This window comes from Chaetodon trifascialis, chromosome 16 (assembly GCF_039877785.1).
Source record: "Chaetodon trifascialis isolate fChaTrf1 chromosome 16, fChaTrf1.hap1, whole genome shotgun sequence".
NCBI lineage: Eukaryota > Metazoa > Chordata > Actinopteri > Chaetodontiformes > Chaetodontidae > Chaetodon > Chaetodon trifascialis.
In genome coordinates this window covers 9,739,221-9,763,885 of record NC_092071.1, presented here as the reverse complement: position 1 = coordinate 9,763,885, position 24,665 = coordinate 9,739,221, and the positions used below count along the sequence as shown (strand labels likewise).

The 24,665-nt window shown below is 44.6% G+C and overlaps 3 protein-coding genes and 1 non-coding gene across 5 annotated transcripts; 2 read left to right on the top strand and 2 right to left on the bottom strand.

The window, feature by feature from the left end:
• Positions 1 to 6,480: 6,480 nt before the first annotated feature.
• Positions 6,481 to 10,379, top strand: LOC139345003 (complement component C1q receptor-like). Its single transcript, XM_070983451.1, has 2 exons — positions 6,481 to 6,901; positions 8,460 to 10,379. The coding sequence occupies exons 1-2, from the start codon at positions 6,481 to 6,483 to the stop codon at positions 10,199 to 10,201; spliced, it is 2,163 nt and encodes a 720-aa protein (XP_070839552.1). The 3' UTR covers positions 10,202 to 10,379.
• A 266-nt stretch (positions 10,380 to 10,645) lies between these two features.
• dpp3 (dipeptidyl-peptidase 3) lies at positions 10,646 to 19,269 on the top strand. 2 transcript variants are annotated; one of them, XM_070983578.1, is made up of 19 exons: positions 10,646 to 10,912; positions 12,414 to 12,569; positions 12,742 to 12,886; positions 13,273 to 13,362; positions 13,567 to 13,704; positions 14,092 to 14,166; positions 14,381 to 14,471; positions 14,655 to 14,785; positions 14,983 to 15,113; positions 15,250 to 15,308; positions 15,743 to 15,937; positions 16,048 to 16,160; positions 16,269 to 16,361; positions 16,493 to 16,555; positions 16,641 to 16,765; positions 17,250 to 17,370; positions 17,688 to 17,867; positions 18,101 to 18,263; positions 18,348 to 19,269. In XM_070983578.1, the coding sequence occupies exons 1-19, from the start codon at positions 10,749 to 10,751 to the stop codon at positions 18,488 to 18,490; spliced, it is 2,376 nt and encodes a 791-aa protein (XP_070839679.1). In that variant the 5' UTR covers positions 10,646 to 10,748; the 3' UTR covers positions 18,491 to 19,269. The 2 variants fall into 2 exon arrangements, with proteins under 2 accessions (XP_070839679.1, XP_070839680.1); XM_070983579.1 differs by lacking the exon at positions 10,646 to 10,912 and adding an exon at positions 11,193 to 11,238.
• trnas-gcu (transfer RNA serine (anticodon GCU)) lies at positions 10,810 to 10,891 on the bottom strand. Its single transcript has one exon. It is a non-coding gene; the product is annotated as a tRNA-Ser (tRNA).
• A 1,246-nt stretch (positions 19,270 to 20,515) lies between the features above and the next one.
• On the bottom strand, positions 20,516 to 24,216 carry LOC139344884 (ras and Rab interactor 2-like). The gene is made up of 6 exons (XM_070983310.1): positions 24,094 to 24,216; positions 23,276 to 23,479; positions 23,035 to 23,149; positions 22,697 to 22,769; positions 22,476 to 22,567; positions 20,516 to 21,975 (listed from the first exon to the last, which is right to left on the bottom strand). Exons 2-6 carry the CDS (start codon positions 23,477 to 23,479, stop codon positions 20,654 to 20,656), a joined length of 1,806 nt encoding a protein of 601 aa, XP_070839411.1. The 5' UTR covers positions 24,094 to 24,216; the 3' UTR covers positions 20,516 to 20,653.
• Positions 24,217 to 24,665: the final 449 nt, after the last annotated feature.

Sequence of the window (24,665 nt, the reverse complement as noted above, 5' to 3'; positions counted from 1 at the left end):
TTATATACATTGGCTGTGTGCTCGAGCAGTGAGTGTGTGACAACACCAACTCCACATTACTTGTAATACCAACTAACTTCTGCAGGTCTCAAACAGGTTTTTATGTTCTGTTCAGTGCTGTGAAATCCTGGAAAAGGTTTAAAGAGATTAAGGAGTGTGTCTGGGTTTTTTTTTTTTCTTCAAATCTTTATTTATTCAAGGAAAGACTGACGATTTCTCATAACCATCCATTATAGCGCTAATAGACGTCTGGAGGACTTTTTGCAAACATCCCTGTAATGTCCTCAGATATAAATCCCTGTACCATAATGGTATTTGGGGATTTGGAGCACTTTGCTGCTCTGGATCAAGCTTGACAGCAGTTTTAGCAAGAAGCAACTCTATTGCCTGTTTACCTTCCTGCAAATTACACCGAGATCAAATCTAACAACCTCCGATTTGGTGGCTACCTTGTCAGACCGCCAGGTGGCCGCTGCCTCACAGCTGGGAATGTGAAATAAAGACAGCAGAATAATACAGACAGGCTGTTATTCAACTTCACTGCATGCAGTATAACTGGTCTGCAGAAGATTTTAGTATTATTGTTAGAGAACGATTTACCTTCTGTCACACCCGATGCACAGTCGGGTAGTTTACTGTTTCTCTTCTGCTTTTTTTTTTCATAATAGCTGGAGGCACACAGTGAAAATTAAGGTCAGATCACATGAGGGATATGGGTTACAAAATGTGAAGCTTCAATGGAAGAAGACCTGAGAGAATAGGAAGAAATGGTGCAGACAGAAGTCAGACGTGTGGTGGTTTATCTCAAAGGTCCTGCACATCAGACGCCTGTTGCTCGGTCAAGCCTTTGTCTCCCTGTTCCATTTCTTGAGGAGTCGTCATCCTTTCTTCCCACTGTTAATGCATTTACCATTGCGCACACACTAACACACACACTAACACACATAAATGGCTCCATCTCTGGAGAAATATAACTGTATCATGAAAGACACTACAAAGAAGTGTAAGAGGTCTGTGTGTGTGTGTGTGTGTGTGTGTGTGTGTGTGTGTGTGTGTGTGTGTGTGTGTGTGTGTGTGTGTGTGTGTGTGTGTGTGTGTGTGTGTGTGTGTGAATGGAAAACTTGAGGCTATCATCTGGTAAAGGAATAGTTTGTCAGGAATTATCCTCTCCCAGTGCTCTCTCCATCTCCCTTTCTGCCTCTCAGCACATTTTTAACTTAAAAGTTTTCTGGTGATTTTCTGGCTGTTTCTCTGAGGTTTGTTTACACATGTGTGACTCTTTACGTGCAACAAACTCCACTTGCAGTCCAGACGGTGCTGCATTTGTGTCACCCGAGCTTTTGCTAGTCATGTTGCCTTTTTTTTTTTTTTTTTCCTTCTCCGAAGCTAAAAAATGTTTTTGGACAGAAAGAGCTTGGCCACTGCAGTTTCCATCAGCAGCCATGTTTGTTTTAAGCTTACCATATGACTTCTAACTGGAAATTCAGTAGCAGCTGTTCACACAATGGTATTCATTTTGCCAGTTTAAAGAATCCAATGGAGGAATACGTAGCATATTAGAATGGCTTACATCTTGTTTTTGAGCTAAGTAAGTAAATAAAGATGCAAATTAGATTTTCCAAACGCTCCTCATGCCCAGCTGGTTGCTAGCTCACAATCTGAAAATCTCAAGTTCCACTGGAGCTAATCAGTGGATAACAGTAGGAGGCTGTGTTTGTGCTGGGCAGTTCCCAGGTGTGAACATGAGTGAAACTGAGCATGAAAGAATGAGGACATGGCTGAAAGGCATGCTCGGTAAACTATTGCAAGGTTAAATAAAGGTTAATAAAGGCCACCTGGCACAAAGACGCTGCTTAGACATCGCTACGATACAGGGTCACCAACTAGCTCACAGCTCCCTGTAAAAGTGTCCAAACTCTTCCAGTTGATGGTTCAAGAAACTGTAGACTTCAACTGGCAGGGAATCATTCCTCCTGGATTCAACCTTTCGACTGCTCAGATATTTGTGGTGAAGATTTGTTGATAGTCTGGGTGTGGAAGGAGGGCATTCATGTCTGCAGTGAAAGATGAAACATATGGACCTTGTAGAAGAGGTGGATGAAAGTATCGTCTTTTTCCTCCACTCCACAGAAATCAACAGGAATGCCTACACTCCATTATTTAACCACAAGGCCACAGCTAATTGCTTCAGCGTGTGTGTGTGAATGTGTGCGTGTGTTCGCGTGTGTGTGTGACACGAGACACCGGTGGTTGGGAAAAATGAACAACTGACGTGTCCTGCCATATTTGATATGGCACAAACTTTTGAATAGGCCTGAATGACCCACGACGACGAGGAAATAACCGCAGTTTCCTTGACATCAGCGTGGAGGCTTGGTGACCTTCGGACCAGTGGGAGTCCCATTTATTAAGCAGAAAGTCGGGAAAAACATTTTAATTATCAAAGCAGAGGATGACAAATGTGCGGCACGCTTCTGTGACAGTTAATCCAGACTGCTGGTGCTACACAGCCACATTTAGGCTAGTTGCAGCCTAAAACTCTCATATGGAAACAGAATGAAAGAAGAAATATAGATTTATCATGTACACAATGGTAATGCATTGGCATACAGTAAATTTAGAAATGGATCTGAAACATTTCAGCTGACATTTTTGATTTTTGTCAAATTGGACAACAGCTGTTGAATGGAAGGCCAGGAAATTTGGTACAGATATGGAGCCCAGAGGATGAGTCTGTCTTGGATGAATCTGATTTGGCAGTGTCTCCACGCCTGTCTCCCTGTGTTTTTTCTCTGTGTCTCGTCCCTGTTTGTGTCATGTGTTTTCTCTCTCACCTTCTCTGTGTCTTTGTCTGAGCTGAGCTGGGCGTGGTCACCCGCCCCTCCTGCAGCCAGCCCATCTGCACACCTGTGGCTCGTCGCTAAGCAACCAGCACAGCATCAAAACCTTCACTTCAGTCTTCAGCAGATCGTCGTTTGTCCTTTGTGGTACTTTGTCACGGCTCTCTTGGATTTCTTTTCTAATTTTCACTCTCAGCCTGTGAACTTACTCCTCTTACTGCTTCCCTCTGGCTCTCTTTTCTCTTCTTCATTCTCTACACGACCATTTCTGTCACTTTCTGTATTCAAACATGTGCAACTCTGAGCGCCTTCCAGGAGAGGCTGTCTGAAAAGTCTGCTGTTATCCCTATTTATAAATGGGTCGTACATCTTCCCCTTCTCTATGACAGCCAGCTTTTCATCCTGCCTTCAAATGTGGCTGAGCTCATTTGCACGAACTAGTTCTTCTCCAGCATTACGCAGCTTTAAGACTTGTTAAATTCATGTCATATGATCCGTCAGTGAAGGAGAAGTGCCTGAAGTGTGTTATCAATCCAGATACCAAAGAGTTAGTGGCCACCTAAGAACATCAAGAACAGCTATTCAGCTGCAAAAAAAATGGAGTTAGTGGTGGAAGTGAAATGGAGAGGCTTTGGAGATGGAAGGTACAGTTCAGCTGCTTGGATGCTAGAAGCTGAGAATGTATCAGAGCCAGTAATGATATGTGGCAAGTGGCTAGGAGTCAAGGAAGTAGAAAGTAGGCTGTGACCTAGGAGGCGGGGAACATAAAATCAAGAGATCTGCATGTTCCATTAGAGGTCTTTGGGTTGGGATAGAGATAGAGCAGCTAGGAGGTACTGTAAGTACATTAATGGGAAAGGGGGGAATTGGCAGTGCAGGACGATGGAAAGGAGAAGTTTTGTCTGTTCTATCAATTACATTTTGGTATGTGTCTCAGGGGGCGTGGCTGTCTGTGCAGGGGGAGGGGTTAACCAGACTGAATGATAGAATAAACAGGACAAGAGTGGGAGGCTTGGGGTAAAAGCTGGGGTTCTGGGGGAGAGATTGCTGACTTTGGAGCCCAATACTGAGAGTGAAAGAGAGAGGAGTAGCAAGGAGGAGATAAGGAAAGGGAAGAGAGCAAGACGATGCAAGAAAGGAGAGGAGGGACAAGGGGATGAAAGAATAACAAAGAAAGGGAGAGACAGAGGAGAGAGGAGGATGGGGGTAGTCCAAGAAAAAGAAAGCAAGAGGAAGACAGGAGGAGGATGAGGGATGTGGAGGAGGAGAAGGAGGAGGAGGAGGAGGAGAAGGGGGTGGGGAACAAGACCAAAAGGCACTTTAGGTTCTCCAGGATCCTGAGGTTTTTATGTTTGTTCTCCCTCTAGTTCCGATGGTTGTTACATAACTGGAAAAGACTGCTGAATAGTTAGACTGTATATATCCCGCCTGCCAAAACCAACACGCTGTCACAGCCAGCCGACCCATCTGCTGTACGCCGAGCGAACCCAGGCTCCATCAGCACTGATACGGCTAAGAGCTGATTCAGCTACACGTACACTTTTCCATCTCATCATCCTTGTGTTGAGAAGCTGCAGCGGGTGAGACTTTGCTGTCATGTTTGAAGTTTGCTTTAAACAGCCATTCTGCGCCAGACATGGAGGAACGTTGCCGAGTTTGATAATGACATCAAGCTGCTTAAACTGTGTTGTGGCAGGTCACACTTTCCACAGGGAGAACGTGATGAGCATTTATGTGAAGGACTATTGTTTGCTTAAGCACTTTTCCGCTTATGTTGCTTCAATTGTTCAGCAGCTCATCTTGTTTTGCGTGTGGTTGACCTTAATTTACAGTCTCTCACCCAGTTGTTTGTCTCCGACAGCTTTAAATCTCCAACATTCCCCTCAGGGCTCGAATCTTTAGAATCACAGCTATTGGCTTTGTGTAATCATCTTTGGCTTTGCTTGCGGCACCGGCTACAAGTTAAAAGAATGAGATCCTATTTTTCTTTGGAAAATCCAAACTCAGCCTTTGACTTTGCACCATACGTACCATTCATGGCGGGCAGATCATGTGACAGCTGTGGAGGTACCCCCAGTCCGCACTCCTGCTCCCCAGCTACTGAGAGGTCAGGCTGATGCACATCTGGCATTTCCTGTTTCCTCTCCTCCATATGCCCCCGAGTGGTAGCCACACACACACACACACACACACACACACACACACGGATGCACACTCACACAGACAGACAGACACACACACACACACACACACACACACACACACACACAATGAAGAACACTTACGCATATGCTTAGACATCTGTGCCCATGTGAAGTTATTGTATAACTGCATGACAATGAACTTAAACACACACATGCATGCAGAGTTCAACAGGTATTCCTGTTCCATACTAAAATGTTTCCATTGGACTGTAAAGACTTCCAGCTGTTATGTGGACTTTGTAGAAAGACAGAAAAAAAAAGGGGGGGGGGGTAAAGACTGGAGGTAAAGACAGAGATTCAGAAAGAATGACATTCAGAGAAATAAGATAAAAAGACATAAAACAGAGAGAGGCTTAAAGAGGAGAAACAGACAAGGTGGAAGAGAAAAAAGAGAGGAGAAGAAGAAGTAGAAGAAGGGGGAGACAATCTCTGCATCTCACAGAGCTGACAAACACTTTCCACTCCTGTGGATGCTGTGCAGCATGCACTATTTGAAGGCTGCATGTGTGTGTATGAGAGTGCATGTGTGTGCGTCTGAAGCCATAGGCAAGATGGGGGGACAGAATGGTGCCGTATGGTTTTCATAACTCTCTGAGGGTTTTCAATTCTGCTACCCAACCACCACCCCCCCGCCACCGCTACCCGTCAACCCCTCCAGCCTTCACTTATACACTCGCACACTTTACCAGCCCCCTCTTCCAAAAACACACAATTCTTTTTCCTCTACGTAGCCTCCCCCCTTTACACCCTCCCCCATCTTTCTCTCTTTCTGAGGTTCAGTAAGAAAGCCAGCTTTGCAGAGGCAAGAAAGCCCCAGCAGGATCAGATGCAGGAGAGGGTTTCTGTCACTGAAATTCATCAGTTTCATATGTGGACTCTATTTAACACCTTTGGACTTAGCCGAAGGGCAGAATACTCCTATCAACAAGTTTGAACCCTGGACCCTACTGGTACTTCACTGGACTTTATTTTGGACTGTCCTTGACTCAACTGGACTTTACAGGGGATTCCACTGAACTGCATTGATTTCTACCTATTTTATGTAGGATCTGGTGAAATCAGATTTACTGTGGCAGCAGTGCTGGCAGTTTGCTGTTGAATAGAGTTTGACTGATTCTGCACTGTAGGGCTATTTGTCTGAGGGTTTGGCAATCCAAGGTAAATTAAGGTAATCCAGTGTCAGTTCTGGATTTATCTGCCTCTGATTGCTTTGAGTAAAAGGCCAATTAGACCATATTATTTATTCAAATACGCCAAAGGATAGCAAAAATTTAACAAGTCTGCAAGTTTCCATTTGTTCAGTTGATTGAAGTGAGTGAATCTGTTTCAGGTTTGTCTGGATAGGAGGTCGGAAAAAATAGTTATTTATTTTGACGGCAAGGTTGGGGTTCTCATTTGAATGTTGGCCTAGTTTAAAGCTCATGTCTTGGTGGAGGATGCAAAAGACCATCAGGAGCAGTAGCAGCTGCAGCAGCATGAGTCTCCTGTGTGTCCTGTGGCTGCTGATGGTCTGTCTGGCTCCTGGAAGCCGAGGCCAGAGGCTGAGGGAGACGGAGGGCGAGCAGCCAGCAGCCAGGACTCAGCTGGCGGAGAAAGATGCACTCTGCCACCAGGACGGATGCTACACTGTCTTCCTCCAGAAGAGAACCTTTAGGGAGGCTGGGCGGAGCTGTAGGGAGCGAGGTGGGACCCTGGCAACTATGCATACCATAGAGGCAGCGGGTGTGGTCCATGAGCTGCTGTCAGCCATTGAGGCACAGGGGACCAGGTCAAGGCTTCGCCTCTGGATCGGGCTGCACAGACCACCACGCCAGTGTTCATCCACCAGACCACTCAGAGGATTCGTCTGGGTCACAGGCAAAGTCTCACCTTTTTGACATTTGACCCTTTGTTGTTCCAAACACTGACCCTCATCAGCATATCAGCCCTTTTGTTGGATTTTAAGAAGTGAGCTCAGACAAAATTGCCCCAAAATAGGGGAAGGTACATTTTTTCTGACAATTAAGCAGTTTCCCTCACCTGGTCAACTTTTTATAGATCACACCAACTTAACTGTGATCTAATGGAAACTATGTGGGTCAGTTAAACTGGGGCTAAATCTGGTTAAATCTATTTGCTAGTTAATTACCTTTTTGACTAAATTGTGTTTAGTCTCATATACAAAACTAAATGAACAAATACTAGACTCAGGCCTTTTTTTTTACCATATTAATTAAACATCTAAGCTAATGATTAGGCTGACATCTTTATCATTACTTCCCCCACACACATATCAGTTGTATCAAGAGCTTGTGAAGCACTTTTAGATTATGGTATCAAACCATTGTGTTGGCCTGCAGCTCCAGCATTTCGGTCAGCCTTTGGTACCGGGGCCAGTCTCCAGAGCTCTGCAGTGACTGCACGGTTATTACATTAACTTCTTTTGTTTCACAGTGACGGAGCTGGCGCGACAGGGGAAGTTCAATCCCCTTTTGACCTCACTGCTACCCTTCAACCTGATTTAGTCATTACACAAACATGGCCCACAAAAAAACAGATGGGTTTTTTTTATCACTCAAAGTGTCTGCCTTGGTTTTCAATTAGAAAAGACTTTAAATTTTCAAGAGTTATGTGACCAGCTTCGTCGTTTTTTCCATCTGCCATGATTTAAAGGGTTGGTTTGGCACACAAAAAACATGTTTTCTCACTTATCCTCAGTGGTATTAGCAATGTGGATGATTTTGGTTTTATTTAACCAGGGTTTGATAGAGAAATTTCTTCTTATGCTCCACTGCAATGAATGAATGGAAATTTGTTCATGGCACACACAGCATTGAAAAAAAAATCTTTTGAAAAACTCAACAGCACAGTGTCTTTGCAGAAACAATGCCCTGTTGCTCCACATAATTGATCGTGGATGTGGCAACAACTGTGCTTAACAAAGGAAGCTCATACAGACAGTAATGATGCGGATCCTTCAGCTCGATTTCAAACTGTGCAGTATTCAGTGACAGGTCTGCCTTAAATTAAAGGGCAACCCAAATATTCCAGTGTCAATTCTTAACATCTGAATACTACTACAATGAAAATATGAGCAGGATAAATGAGGGTATTTTTTTGTGTTTCATGTGTGCATAATTTGAAAATATGCGACTTTGGCGACTCCTACTGGTTGTATCAAAAAAGACACAGTGGCAGATAAAGCCAACTCTGACCCCTGACAGGGCCAACCCTAACCCGTCATAGAGCCAACCCAGAAAAGATGACAATGAGTGGGGTGACTGCAACACATAAACTACACCAACTTCTTCCAGGATTGTTCCACGATTCACACTTTAAATGTGTCATATAGATCTGAAAAACACAAAAAAACTAGAAGAGCAAATAGTTAAAAATAAAATAAGGACACTAAAAGAAGTCTTTTTTTTTCCAACAGGAGACCAGGATGGCCAGTTCACCAACTGGCTCCGTGAGGACACCCCTGGGACCTGTGCAGCCCCTCGCTGTGTGGCCATGACAGTCCACACTTCTGAGAGCGGACGTGAGAGCAACGATAATTTCCGGTGGGTCGACGGCTCCTGTGCGCTGCCGTTGGATGGATACGTTTGCCAGTACAACTACAAAGGAATGTGTCCACCACTGGAGGACGAGGGCAGAGGCCCGGCTGTTTACACCACCCCATTTCACCTTGTCAGCACCCTGCTGACTCATGTGCCCTTTGGGTCTGTAGGTACTCTATCCTGCCCTGCAGACAGCTCAGACCAAGATGCTCCTGCTGAGCAGACAGTGCTGTGTATGGAGAGAGATGATGAGACAGTTGGCTGGTCCAGGGATGCCCCACTCTGCTCGTCCAGCACAGGTCCAAAGAACCAGGACTGGTGTAGCGGGGATCATGGATGTGAGCAATACTGTCAGAACACGGACACAGACTACTACTGTTACTGCTCTGAGGGCTTTACGATAGACGAGGACGGGTACAGCTGCAAACCTGACCCCCTGAGCCAAACTGACCCCCCTGAATTATCCTCTGACTCTGCCGGTCCCACTGACCAGCCCCACATCAAAGAGGTCTGTGTGGAGATGGGGTGCGAGTATGACTGTGTGGAGACGGCTCGGGGCATCCGCTGCACTTGCCCCCCAGGCTACCAAATGGGTCCAGATGGCCGCAGATGTTCTGATGTAGATGAATGTCAGCAGCAGCCATGCCCGCAAGTTTGCGTCAACATCCCAGGCACCTTCCACTGCACCTGCCACCCCGGCTACCAGCCAGATGACGAGGGGGAGTGTGTGGACATTGACGAGTGCCTCGACGAGGGCAGCTGTGAAGGCACTTGTGAGAACACATTGGGGTCCTTCACATGTCTGTGTAACCCCGGGTATGAGTTGAACAGTGGAGGAGAGTGTGTAGATGTGGACGAGTGTGTGGGGGAGTCGCCCTGCCAGCAGCAATGTCTCAACTATATGGGAGGGTACCAGTGTTACTGTGACAATGGCTATGACCTGCAGTCAGATGGACTCACCTGCCAGCCTTCACCTGATGATGAAGAATATTCCACTCTGACCCCTGACCCCAGTGACTCTGCTCACATACCTGACTTTGACCCTAACCATGATACTCCTTGGTCCACCTCATTCACTCCTGACCCAAACTTTGAAGCTGACACTAACTTTGATGTTGTTTGGCTGACAGAATCTCCTGAGGGACGCTCCCCTGACGTGGCTCATGGGTCAGACAATCACCTTAACCAATGGGATGCCCTATCACCAAAGCGATATCAAACAGCTCCATCGCCAACACAAAGAGGCAGCGCAGGCAATGAAATTGATAATGAAACTGAAGCTAAGGCAGGAGGTAGAGAAGGTAGTGATGGGATGGATGCTGCAAAGGGGTCAGCAACTGGGACTAGGGAGGGAGAGGAATCCAAGATGGGTAGTTCAGAGGATGTCACAGCTGAGGTCGAGGCTGGATCTGCTGCAGGCAAACGGAAGCATGACAAGAGCTGGCTGCTGGTGGCCCTGCTGGTGCCTCTGTGTGTGTTCCTTGTAGTGATGCTGGCTCTGGGGATCGTCTACTGCACCAGCTGTGCTGTGGACAAGAGCCTGAGCTTCTCTGACTGTTATCGCTGGATACTTCCTTCAACGCCTCCTGAGAGGAGGGACGGCAAAACCCAAGCATGAACCCTAAAATAAACAAACACAGGTGCACACACATGCACATGTGTTGAACGCCCAGATGTCTGTTAACATTTCTCTTGTGGTGCAGGACTAGTCACTGAAACTACCATTTGCATTTAGTACAGCTGACTGGCCTTCCCAATCATCAAGGAAAACTTAATACTTTCTGTTGCACACCCTCTGTAAATAATTAACTTTCACATCATGTTTTAGATTTCAATAAAACCAGTAAACTGATGAAATGCTGTGTGGTTTGTAAGCTTATCTGGTTATAACAGAAAATTATTTCTTATCAAAGGGATGACCTAATGAAATTATGCATGGAAAGAATTTGTGGTTATGGTTTTATAGTTCCTTGTGTATAAAAACAAATGAAAAACTTAACTTTCCTAAGCTAGATGTCGCTTCCAACGGGCGGTGGGGGGCGATGGTGGGGGGGAGGGTGACAGGAAGGGGAGGAGATAGTTGAGGAGAAAAAATACGCAATGAATGGAGTGTCACCTTCTCACGTGTTGCGGTTGTGAGGCCGTACTCCATACGATCGTCAATCATGACCACGAAGATCCGTAGCCAGATCGCTGTCAGATGTCTGCAATTTTGGAAAAAGTGTCCGACGAGGATGGGATTCGAACCCACGCGTGCAGAGCACAATGGATTAGCAGTCCATCGCCTTAACCACTCGGCCACCTCGTCCTGTAGCCATAGAGGGACACGGTATTCCTTTTTATTCAAACTAAATAGTGAATTCTTTCTTATGTATATATGTTTAGAGCATATAGCCATATGCTATCTGCTTATATTAGATTTAATGTGTTTGTTTTAAACATACTGTGTTTTCCACACTTCGTCAGAAAGTAACGACGTGAAGTGTGTCGAAAAGTGCGGCGCAGCTACTATGTGATTGGTTAGTGTTTTCATCAACCACAATTTCCAAACTGTGATTGGTTAAGGGGCGGATCTAGCGTTGAATGAATACAGGAAGTGTACAGCGTGAGACTGCAATTTATTTGACGTTCGCAGGAGCTATTGCTGAAAATAAGGTAACATGCTATTGAGTTAGTATCCACCTTCACGCCTCTTGTAATGTACTATGTAGTAGCTAATCATCCGTGGAAATGGGAATGCATAGTATTTGTGACTTAATGTTCTGCTTACAGAAGTTGTGGCAGTGTGTTTAAATGCTCCCAGCACTCCGTAGCGGTCTTAGCATGCACGCTAGGAGCTAACGTTCACATTGAATTAGCCGGTTGTTGTAACTTAGCCTGTAGACTAAACGTATATTTAGTATTTACATGCAGTTTGAGTGTGGTTTTGCTGTTTGCAGACTGTTAATTTTAAAATGGGCATAAAAACGTGTTGCTTTCGATTGCTTCAGCTTCACTTTATTCATTCTTGGCTTCATTGGAAAGTGAAACAGAAATCTGGCTCCAGTAATTTAACTGACTGTTTCCTCTTGAATCTGTGCCATGACGAGCACCTGCGGTTAGTCTTTAAGTTAACTCCTAAATCTAGTGGATAGCTGTAATTTGAATAAACTCTTAGTCGGTTTTTAGCATTGTCTGTGTCCTATGCTTGATTTAAACTTTTAACTTACCATATCACACGGTAACAATCTATCATTAGAAGTAGAGGAAGTATATTTGTGTTTTGCACTGTTAGTCGCACAAAGACCTCACCTCAGGTCATTCAGAATATTTGTTAATATAAATAATGGTTACTGGCAGCCTTATGCAGCATCTAGTATTTCATCATACGGGGCGACTTGACAGAAGTGTGGCCTGGCATATATTCTTCATACAAATATCATGCTAACGAAATAGTCAGTACTTTTTTTTTTTTTCTAAAGTCAGAAGTAATCAAGGTCAAGAAAAGTTTTACTGTTTCAGCAGTCGGTATAACTGTTACAAATCTGTGAGTTTGTGCAGAGCACATGCTGCTTTACCTGGTAAAGCTGAGACAGGTGTGCAAATACTTCCCAGAACTCACGGCGGAAAAAAAAGAAAGAAAGGCCAATGCTGTTGGTTCTAACGTGAAATTCTGCTTTTATCTCCTTTTCCCACACTCTGCTTCTGTACTTTCACCTGTATCTCCTCTCTCATTTTCTTGTCTTTCACCTTTGTTGCTCATCCCATTTCAACTTCCTTACTCCCTTTACCTCATCTATTCTTCTCTTTCTCATCCTTTTCTCTGTTTCCCGTCCCCTCTCTTGATTTAGGTCTTTGTCGTCGTTGAACCTCAGATCAAAGATGGTGGACTCCCAGTACTACCTCCCAAATGACATTGGCGTCTCCTCACTTGACTGCAGCGAGGCTTTCCGTTTGCTTTCACCTCAGGAGAAGATGTATGCCCACTACCTGTCACGCGCCGCTTGGTATGCTCCTCATCTCAGGATTTAGCAAGTTCAAGTCAACCGCTTTTGGAAATCAGAAAAGATGCTAAGTGGAATTACTACTGTGAAAAGACACTTCTCACCAAAGAGTAAGAACTCGAGTTTATCCTAAGAACTGAAACCCTGCTGACCAGAAAAACATGTGCTGTTTTAGGTATGGCGGTCTGGCAGTGCTGCTGCAGACTTCCCCAGAGTCGGCAAACATATTTGTCTTGCTGCAGAGGATCTTCAGGAAGCAGACGCCTGCACAGCTGGAACAGGTCGCCACAGCAGCTGGACTCAGCGCTGAGGAGTACCAGGTATGCCGTCTTTGTGACTTTGATTATCTCTGGTGCTGTCTTGACACACCCTTTCATCCACATATGAATACAAACCTGTAAAGATTATAGACCAATTAATCAATTTGTTATCAACAATTAAAGTAATAACCAACTGTGAAAGTCTTTGACTTTGACTGTGAATATTTTGTGGTTTCTTTATTCCTCTATGACAGTAAACAGAATATCTTGGGTTGTGGACAAAACAACCTTTGGGAAACACTGACTTTTCACCATTTTCTGACATTTTATAGCCCAATCAACTAATTAAATCTAAATTATCAGCAGGTTAATCGACCCTAATTTGTTTTGCCATGCACCGGATGGAAATAAGTTTTATTCTATTTTTTCTTTTGTGTGATATTTAGGCCTTCTTGGTTTATGCAGCTGGTCTGTATGCCAACATGGGAAATTACAAGTCCTTTGGAGACACCAAGTTCATCCCAAATCTACCTAAGGTAAGACTCTGGTGTCAGCTGCCTGGTAAACTGATTTACAGGGGATGGACACAGTAAGATTATATAAACACAAATATGAATATTGCATTGTACAAGTGTATCTAATAAACTGGCAGGTTGGTGTGTTAAATCTGATCTGTAATGTTCCTTTGCTGCTGCTGTGACATATTTTAAGCTGCCTGCATCTGTGGTATGTGCACCCAGGACAAGCTGGAAGCTCTGGTGAAGGCCAGCCAGGCGTTCCAGGAGCAGCCCGCTGAGATGGAGGCTCTGTGGGACAGCTGCTCGTGTCTCCTCTACTCTCTCGAAGACAGACAGAAACAGCTGGGACTGGGAGACAAGGTGGGATCTTGTATCTATTCATTTAGAGTTCAGACCAGTTATGTCACCAGGTAATATTTAATGAAATATCCATCATGTTATCAGGACTGGATAGATTTGACACATGGCGACATTTCTGCAACATACGCACTGGTTTAGGGCTGAGACTGGAAAGTTTTGTTCTTTCTGGTTGTTCCTCCCCTGTTCTCATTCTTGACATCTTGTACATACTTGTGTCAGTTGAATTGCATATTTTCAAGTAGGAAGTAAATGCTCTGCCGTTTGGTGTGCATAGAGCACAAATTACCCTTTAGGAAGCCACTGAAGTCTAAACTTCCAGGAACACTACATGTGACCCAGCACTTAGACAGAATGCATGGCTCATCAAGTATTTTTGCTTTTCCTCAGGGAATAACCACCTACTTCTCAGGAAACTGCTGCCTGGAGGATGCTGAGCTGGCTCAGAAGTTCCTTGACTCAAAAGTAACCTGATTTCACACCTAAAATGAATATTCTTATTTAATTGGTCATTGTTTTGTACTCCATGAAGACACCATATTCTCTTTCTTGTTGCACTTGATTTACATTTTTTTTTATCAGTTGCTTTGATGCTTCATCCTGTGTGTCTCACTCCTCCGTGTATCTTTTCACTCTGATTCACCTTTTTCTGAACTGTGTTCTTGTGGTTTGTCTCCAGAAACTGTCTGCCTATAACACCCGCCTGTTTAAGAGGGACAACGGAGATAAAGCCTGCTATGAGGTGCGCTTGGCCTCAGCTGTGCAGAAAGGTCAGAACTTCAACTTTACACAAGAAGCAGAATAAGATTTATACCATTACCATATTGCACATGTGACAGATTTGGCATGCAGAACTTGTATCATGCCTCATGTAGACTCCACATGTTACGCTGGAGACATTCGACATGCTACATGATAAAAGCAATGAAATGTACACTACTACTGCTTCACAGACTGCGCAGTAGATGGGGAATGTGAGTCATGCTGCGGCAGCTTCAACTTTGAAGACAAAGAGTTCACTGTGAAGAGGGGAGACTATGCTCCTCTCATGGAGAAAGTCACCTACTACATCCAACAAGCACAGGTGAGAGCGTGAGATGATTCACCAAAATGTGAAGTTGATGGAGAAATATGAATTTGTCAGCTGTAAAACAATAGGAAGAGAGAGGTGAGAGCAGAGGGTGAATCTTTAGGAGGAGTGACTGAACAAGCTGATAACCTGAAAACAGTCTTCCTGCCACAATTCCACCTTTGAAATGCGTGCACTGTTTTCTCACACAGGCCTATGCTGCCAATGAGAACCAGAGAAAGATGCTTGAGGAGTACAGTCGCAGCTTCACTTTGGGCTCAATTGAAGCCCATAAAGAGGGCTCGCGCTACTGGATCAAAGACAAGGGACCAATTGTTGAGAGGTGAGGCCGCTGAGCCACGGTAATATCAATCGTATTGGAATCCCACTCGCTTGTAACAGTCTCTGAAACCTCTTCTCTCTCTGCTTTCTACTCCTCATTACTCCTCCATCCCCTCCTCCTATTCTCCCTCTCTCAGTTATATAGGTTTCATAGAGAGCTACAGAGACCCATTTGGCTCCAGAGGAGAGTTTGAAGGTAAGTACCTTGGTGATTAAAAACAGTGTTTATTGGTGTACAAGCTGTGAGACCATGTTCCTCTCCAGGCTTTATTGCTGTGGAGCAGAGCTGAGGGGAAAAAATAAAAACCTTTTCAGTGGATATATGTACCTTTTAACTTGAGTAGGTAATTTTGGATATGATGTGTGCTTATAACAGGAATTACATTCAGAGTCATACAAACTCTTGAAAGTTAAGTTTTCGCTGTTATGTTTCAAGGTAAAGAATTTAGGAAAGAAGGTAAAGTCCATGGTCAGCATGTCACTGGTGATCATTTACTTACCCTTAAAGAATAGGGCTCCTATATGAATGAGTGTGTGTTTATAGAAAGAATTAAAATTACAGGAGGGTTTATGTACCTGTCCCTCAGGATTAGTCAGTTCCTACCTTCAGGGTTGTGATGTCTCCCCCAGGTTTCGTTGCGGTTGTGAACAAGGCGATGAGCGAGCGTTTTGCTAAACTGGTGAGCTCAGCAGAAGTCTTGCTCCCCGAGCTGCCTTGGCCCCGGGAATTTGAGAAGGACACTTTCCTTAAACCCGACTTCACCTCGCTGGATGTTCTCACCTTCGCTGGCAGTGGAATACCAGCTGGCATCAACATCCCCAACTGTATGTCGCTGAGATATGGACATGTTTTCAAACTGCACGCCATGTCAAATAATACGGCTCAGGTGGTTTAAGTTTCAAATGTTTCTGTCTGTGTTTTCATGTGTGTGTAGATGATGACATCAGACAGTCGGAGGGCTTTAAAAACGTGTCATTAGGCAACGTGCTGGCTGTAGCCTACGCTACGCAAAAAGAAAAACTCACCTTCCTGGAGGAGGAGGACAAGGTAACGCATGCAGCTTCCTGAGTCCCTCTCTTATGACAGCTCTCGTCCCTCTCTTATACTTCCGTAATTATACATTCTCCTGTGTGTTTGCATTTGTTTTTGCACCAGGATTTGTTTATCAAGTGGAAGGGGCCATCATTCGAGGTGCAGGTTGGACTTCACGAGCTGTTGGGCCATGGAAGTGGCAAGCTGTTTGTTCAGGTGAGACAAACATACTGCTGCTGTACGCTCATATTAGTCTGACTCACTAATTTACTGATATTTGACTCAAGAGTCAGCAGTGAGGAAATAAAACCTGATTTGTGTGTGTTTTGCTCCTTCTCCTCCTGCAGGATGACAAGGGCAAGTTCAACTTTGACCAGGGCAAGGTGACCAACCCAGAGACTGGAGAACCGGTGAGTTTGTTTGTGCGAACGCCTGTTTTTAATTCTGCGTTCAGTCGGCAGAAAGGCACTGAAGGTGTGAGTGTGTCTTTTTAAGGTGTCCAGTTGGTATCGGGGCAGCGAGACGTGGGACAGTAAATTCTCCACAATTGCTTCCTCTTATGAAGAATGCCGTGCTGAGTGTGTGGGACTCTATCTGTGTCTCAAGAAGCAAGTGCTCAGGTACGTCGTGTTTTACTTAATACTACTGCGTATCTCTGTGAACTTGTGAGATGTACATGCAGTGCATATATTCAGAAAATTCAAACAGCTTATGAAATGGTTTTTGACCTCTGATGTCAGGGTGGGAGTTAACTTTTGAGGGGCTCAGATGTACTGCAAAATGGATGAGGGTCACAGGAGTCACAGTAAAATCAGCAAGTCTATTGGAGTGTAGTGGCCTAAAGAGAGCACATGTTTTCAGTTTGTATGGGAACCTTAATGAGCTGTTTGTTTCTCTTGTGCCTCCGGGCAGCTCTGTACAGGGATGCTTTGTTATTATTTGTGTCTCACATTTAATTGAGGACATTTTGGGGGGAAAATGATCTCATCGTGTTATTTAGGCTGTTTTAATGAGAATTATTATTATTGTTATTATTTCTGGTAAAGGCCAGGTGAGATGTGGCTGACATGTTAACCGTTGCCTTTGTCTTTGTGTGTGTTCCAGTATTTTTGGCCATGAGGAGCAGGACGCAGAGGATGTGGTGTACATCAACTGGCTCAGCATGGTCAGAGCGGGACTGTTGGGCCTGGAGTTCTACACACCTGAGAGCAAGAGCTGGAGACAGGTAATCTGTCTGCTCACCCAGCATGTTTCTCCACAACATGCCACCTCTCTCACTCTTTACTTGGACTGGTTTGCAGCACATAATGATGAATCATAACTGTAATTTATATGGATACATAGTGTTGGGCGAACAGTGTTTACAAGACAAGTCAGCATGCAGACCATTAAGCATGTGTTTCTTACAACTTGACTGGCTCGGCTTTATGTATCTGTGTGGTTTATAATACGTCTTATAGTAAGTCTGTCTGTGTTTATAGGAGTGTCAGGGGATGTATACAGTGTGTGTCACATACATGCGCGTCCGTCTGTGTGTCCCAGGCTCACATGCAGGCTCGTTTCGTCATCCTGCGTGTTCTTCTGGAGGCCGGGGAGGGCCTGGTGGGCCTGGAGGAAGTGACGGGACAGGACGGCAAACCCGACGCTCGAATCACACTGGACCGAAGCAAGATCCACACTGTGGGCAAGAACGCCATCCACAGGTTCCTTTGTAAACTGCAGGTACATCCATACTTTTGACAGACAGTTGTCCAGACAGCAGATCCTGTAATTAAACAAGTACAACATAATGAAGAAAATAAAACAAATCCTGAAAAAGAACAGATTGGATCATATGAAAAACAGCTGTGGATAGCAGATTATCTCATTATCTTTTATTTATGTTTTACAGCTTTTTTGTTGGATCAGGATTGTATCATGTTGTAACATGCTCACCTGATTCCACTGTTTCGCAGGTCTTAAAGTCAACAGCAGATGTGGAAGGAGGCAGGGCTCTCTATGACGGCTACTCCACCGTCAGCGACAGCGGTGCTCACAACTTCTTGCGTCTACGGGAGACGGTGCTGCTGAGGAAAGAAGCTCGTAAGATGTTCGTCCAGGCCAACACCAGGATCAGTGGTACGCACATGCATGCGTTTGTACATTTGATTTTACATGCCTAGAAACAATTGTACACTCAGTTTGTGTCTGTGCGCTCTCCAGGCGACAGCGTGGAGCTGGTGGAATACGAAGGCAGCGCGGCAGGTTTGATTCGCTCCTTCACTGAGCGCTTCCAAGACGACGCAGAGCAGCTGGAGGCCGACCTCCTGGAGATGGGCAAAAGAGATGCCCCCTGCTGGTGTTGATAGATGGACGATGTGCTTCATACCCTACACAAGTACCAAGGTTGATTTCTTTTTCAACAATATGTGAAAGCAAACTGATGTTTGACGGGTGTTAAAACACACGAACTGCAAAATGATCCAAATCCTTTTAGAGGACACTTTTGAACAAACTAAATTAAAGGTTCCTACTTAAAGCCATAAGACTAGAACAGATCTGCCAAAGACCACCAGCCACAGTTTTTCCAGCCACGGTCCAGTATCAGGTCTGTCTTTGATAACAGGTTCACATACAAATCAATGAGCTGATGATTAATACCACAGCATCACTCCTTTAGGTGCATTTAGATGACGCATTTTTCTAATGAGAAGTATTGAGAACTGTCTGTTAAACCAATGCTGCCTGACAATAAAAATGGTTTCTGACTGTAGGTCGTTCTCTTTCTAACCACGACAAAGTCAAAAAATTGGCTTCAAAGCTTCACAAGATGATCAATATGACACGTTTTGTCTGTGCTTGAAGTGATGTTCATGAATTGATTTTTACAGTCAACTTTTAGGCTGGAAATTGTTCCATCTTTACAGCTTGTCCATGAAGTTAAATGTTTGTCCAGCCTCAATGTGGTGATGATTTGACAGGTGAAGACTTAACAAGCTGTCATGACAGCTGAATGTTGATTGTAAGGTTGCAAGGCAAAACAATGCTGACTGTATCAAATATTCTGTGTCTTGAAGGCCTAAACCAACGCTGTATGTAAGAAATGCAGAGTTGATTCTGCGCAAATAAACATTGTTTGATAAGATCTCAGTGTTTTGGGAGTTTTTTTGTACCAGAACCACAGGACAAAACACTCCTTTAATTTTTAGGAAATTCACCAACAATCTGAGATTGACTTTCAGTATATTTTAATAACATAAATCAATGCTTGAAGTAGAGCTTAAAACAAAATGGCACATGCTTCGGTCTGTATGTCAACATGTAACAGAGAGGACTTGTTAAATTAAGTCAGAAACTGAAATCTCAGGTTCAAACATGCCAGTATCATAAAAATCTTTGGTTTTGAAAAATTCACAAACCATCCATCCATCCATTGTCTATACCCGACCATCCCTTTTGGGGTTGCGTTGGGGCTGAAGCCTATCCCAGCTGTCATTGGGCAGAAGGCGGGGTACACCCTGAACCTGTCGCCAGTCGATTGCAGGGCAACATACAAAGACATCCAACCATTCACGCTCACACTCACATCTAAGGACAATTAAGAGTCGCCAATTAACCTAATGAGCATGTTTTTGGTCTGTGGGAGGAAGCCGGAGTGCCCGGAGAGAACCCATGCACGCCCCCGCACGACCCAGGGATTGAACCGCCAACCTTCTTGCTGTGAGGCACATACACTACCTGCTTCACACCGTGCCGCCCCAAATTTACAAACCCATGACCAAAAAATGTGTAAACATAAATCAAAATAGAGTGCGATCATTTGCTAATTCTTTTGGACATATATTCATTTGAAAATAGCACAACGACAATATATTTAAACAGACTTGTGTATATATATTTATATTTTTAGATATTTTATATATTGTTATATTTTATACTATTGTTATATTTTTACTTACTGTTATATTTTTTACTTTTTTAATAGCTTCTTTTTAATAGTTGTGTCATGCATCAACCTCACCAAAGCAAATTCCTCATATGTGTAAAATCGTACTTGGCAATAAAGATTTTCTGATTCTGATTCTGGGGTTTGACCTCATCAGCTTCATTGATTTTTGTAAATATATTTCAGACAAGTTGGGACAGGAGTAACAAAAGACTGGGAAAGTTGTGGAATGCCCCAAAAGCACCTGTTTGGAACATTCCACAGGTAAACAGGTTCACTGGTTACAGGTGATAGCATCATGATTGGATATGAAAACAGGCATCCTTTATTGATAAAGGCTGCTTGTTAACGACTCAGAAAAAGCCACAAGATAACATTTCGTTTGCAAATGATTGCATTCTGGTTTTATTTACATTTTACACGGCGTCCCACCTTTTTTGGGTTGTATTAAATTTAAAGTTTCGCTCTATTCAATTCAATTCTATTCATGAGATGCTGTCACCATGTCTACAAGAAGTAATTCTACACAGAGCTTCATGATATCACACAAAGAAGTTCAGCTACAGTCTAAAATGGTTGTTCGCTAGAGGCTTGTACCATTGCTCTGTTTGTGAGGTGAGTGGGGTGGAGCCTCTGCTGCCCCCTCAAGACTGCTGAAGGAACTGCAGCTGTCTGTGTCACTGAGAGAAGCAGCATTCATCTGTAAAACCAGACCCTCTTCCTCCTCTTCCCTCTTTCTGAGCAGTTCCTCGTCCTTGTTTTCGTCCACACCTGCTCCCTCATCCACAGCCTCATCTTCTGATCTCTGCTGATCTGGTCTTGAGGGAGCAGCAGGTTTGTGATAGGCCTGCTCCGCCAGCTGAGAGAAGGACGGAGAGGTGAAGGGAGAAAGAGAGAAGGGGACCTTGGGAGTAGGAGATGGGGACTGGTAAGGCGAAAGAGAGGGCGAAGCGCTGGGTGAGTCGTGTGGAGAGAGGGAAAAGGGAACCTTGGGAGACAGAGAGGGGGACTGATAAGGCGAGAGAGAGGGAGAAGCACCAGGAGAGTCATGAGGAGAGAGGGATGGAGATACTTTGGGGAAAAGGGGAGGCGCCAGTGGAGAAACAGATGGGGAGAGGTAAGGAGAAAGTAAGGGAGAATGGGAGAGGTTGATCACCGGAGAGGGCTGCATGTAGTCCGAGTCATCCGGAAGAGTCTCCATTACTGTTGGTAGCTGAGCTGTAATCTCGTCTCCCATGGCTCCAGCTTTACTTTGGCCTGGTTCCATCTGTGTTTGGCCATGCTCCTGCATCTCAGGGGGGAAGTGAGGAGCTGCTGAAGGAGGCTGGACTCGGGCCTCACTGGGGGTGTCCTTCGTCTGTATCAGAGCCTGGGAGTCCTGAGCTGTGGGATCGATCTGAGGAGTTTGACTTGGGTCTTGAGTTTGTCCCCGTTTCAGGGCTTTACATTTACCTTTGGTTTTAGGCATTAGAGGTGGCGGAGGAGGAGGAGCAAGCGGAGGCGACAGTGGGGTGGACGTCTCTGTGGAAATGCGGACTTTGAGGCTGCGTTTGAACATGCGGCGTCTGGACAGAGCATTCTGGGACTGCAGGAAAAGGGGGTTGATGAAGCAGAGAGCGCCCAGGCCGGAGCCACAGTCCAGCTCTCTGGGGCTGCGCGTCGTGATTGGACAAAACTCGTGGAACAGGGTGGGATTCTGTTTGGTGGCAGGGTCTGACTCGGGGGCTGTCTTGAGCAGGCTGTCTGCGACGGGCTGAGCAGCTGAATCAGGCTGAGTTGCAGAGCTCGTCTGTGGGGCAGCAGCGGGTGGGGCTGAGGTTACAGCATCCGGCTTCCTCTCCTTGTCCTTCTGGGGCTTAGGGGCCTCCCGGGGCCCACGCACGTTCAGGTGGGAACTCCAGAATTCTACACAACAATATAGATGTTTTTTGTTTTCCATTATAAACTTAAAGCTGTAATTGTTGCTTAATTAAAATACAAATTGTTCTTTTTTAATCTCAACAACTTCTTAAATTGTACAAATAGAGAAATAGATGACTACAAACATAATTATTTAATGCAATTAATGCAACCAATAGTTAATTTGATTGTTTTCTGTTTGATCATTCATGTGAAAAACTAGTTTAAAAAGAGTATATTACATGGTGATAGATACTGTTGATTATATTATGATTCATCAATAAAACCTAATTTAACTCTCTCACGACTCATTTGCCCTTCAATGGAGAAAAGAAAAAAGAAACCTACGCACACATTTTTAAAGTGTATATGTTTGTTACCCAGCAGCTGGGGGACCATTACTGTATGTATAGTGTGTGTTGTGTAGTTAATCCTTTAAGACCCATGTATTTGAGATTGACATTACAAAATCTGCCGTCTGGAAACAGGGTGTTGTGTTCACCAACCTATTCCCATATGTGAGATGGACTCCAGCTCTTTGTGGGATGTTGCCTTTGCAATGGCTTCAGGAAGCTCCAGAGGGAAGGGCAATACATCTCTGACACACAGACAAATATATAAAGTTAACACCAACATTAGTTCTTGTCAATCTTATCAATGTAGAAAAGGAGGAAAAAGAATAGCTTAATGCAGAGATAGAAATGATGAATGAATGACAAGATTTTACCTGCTGACACAGTAGAAGGAAATTAGTCTTGGGAGATCTGGAAAGCTGATGGCTGAAGTCTCCAGAGACAGAGCTAGGGGCGAAGAAAATTCAGTCATAAACTTGCAGAGACTTGAAGGAAAGCCAGGAACAGTAACGTCACAATCTATCAGTTACTTCATAAAACGGTTGGCAATACTGTGACGTGCGACAAGATAAGACCTTGATACGTAGGCACACGGGTTTGATTTGGCATTTCACCTCCTCCAAAAGGCAAATTCAATGTGGATGACAAAGTGTTCAAACCAAGTGACACAGAAATCTCATTTAAAGAGGGTTCAGGAGTGTCATGCTCTTACTGGACTGCTCCTCACTGATGCCAAACTGCTCAACGAAGGACGGCACGCTGTCATCCGCCAAACGGACACACAGCACGTTTCTCTGGGATGTGCGAGACTTCCGCACCAGGAAGGTCTGCAGGACAAAGGATCACGCAGTGCATGCGTGAGTGCGCAGGACATGGGAGGAGAAGGCAATTTGTGTTTCCAGTCTGTGACACATGGTGTACTTTTCTTTTGTGTGAGTGTATGTGGCTCTCACCCCAGGAGGCTCCCTCTGCAGTATGTGCAGCGCGGTGGCGGGGTTGATTGACAGCTGAAGCCAGACAGGAACTGTGAGCAGGAGACGGTCCAGCACGCTGATGCTTCTCAGAGAGCCCCGTCCCCTTTGATGCCCCAAGAACTTCCGCTGTGACGGCTGGGTGGGCTCTGGGAAATCATACAGTGGCTCCTCTTGCTGTGCCATCTACACACACACACACACACACACACACACACACACACACACACACACACACACACCAAGAAGTGCACACATGGTCATTAATTGTCCTGCAGGAGATCATGCACTCCCATACTGTGTGCATGCTACAGGTGGTCATTATCTGTCCCCGTGGCTCACACTCACAGCAGGAAGATGGGTGGGATAGCTGCACACAGACACACACCTGCGTAATAAATCTGGCTGGATTGGGACAGCAAGTCCAGACTTGGTTCAGTGCAGCAGCTCAGACAGAGCTTAAATGAAATAGGAAGCTAACGTTTAAAAGACACACAAACGTGATAGACAATCCCCAAAGAGGGCGATGTAACATTATACATCAAAAACAAAGACAACTGGACATGATGTTGTTGGCTCCAGGTGATCAAATAGGTCTGTCTCCTTGTTAAACCCGCCGCATACATGTTAACATCTGTCTGAATCCGCGGCGCGCATTCCTGTAAAACTTGTGCATTTCCTCTTGTTCAAACTGCGCTGCACACACAGTCTTCCTGCTCTACGATCACTCAACTTATCATATCTAATCTAAGTGTGTACGGCGCGATTGTCACTCCAACATTACCAGACTCGCTTTTTACCTCTTTCCCCCGATCCTTCAAATTATATGCCCTCCGGATTCACTTTACGATGGCATGCTCTTTATTCTTCCATCAACTCCACCACGATGAAAAGTCAACTTCTTTTCTACTTTGGCCAGTTATAACCTGCGTTTCCAGATCCGGAGACGTCTCTCTGCTGGCTCCTCCTGCTCTCCCACCTGGAAACAAATACGTCATCAACTGTCACGGATGTTAGACTCACGTGTCCTAAATTGAATTGTTAGTATTGGGGTTATGCTTAACTATGGCCCTAATAGGGCAAGTAGTGGTTTCCTTGAATTTTATTAACGATAACGTGAGCATAGCTAAATAGTTGCACGACTTCACATTTTCCAAATAGTAGTCATAACTAAACGTTTCAAATGGGAAATATCTTTAAGCAAATAACAGTGTGCCAAACACAAAACATAATAAGAACAAAATAAAGTTTTTGGGTATGGTATGAGAGGAATACACTTTGTGACACGTGAACCAGAGGTATCACGAATCATCTTGTTTAAACTCTGGTGAAAACTTAATGTAAGTGCGCCCCCGTGGCTGCCAGCGCACCT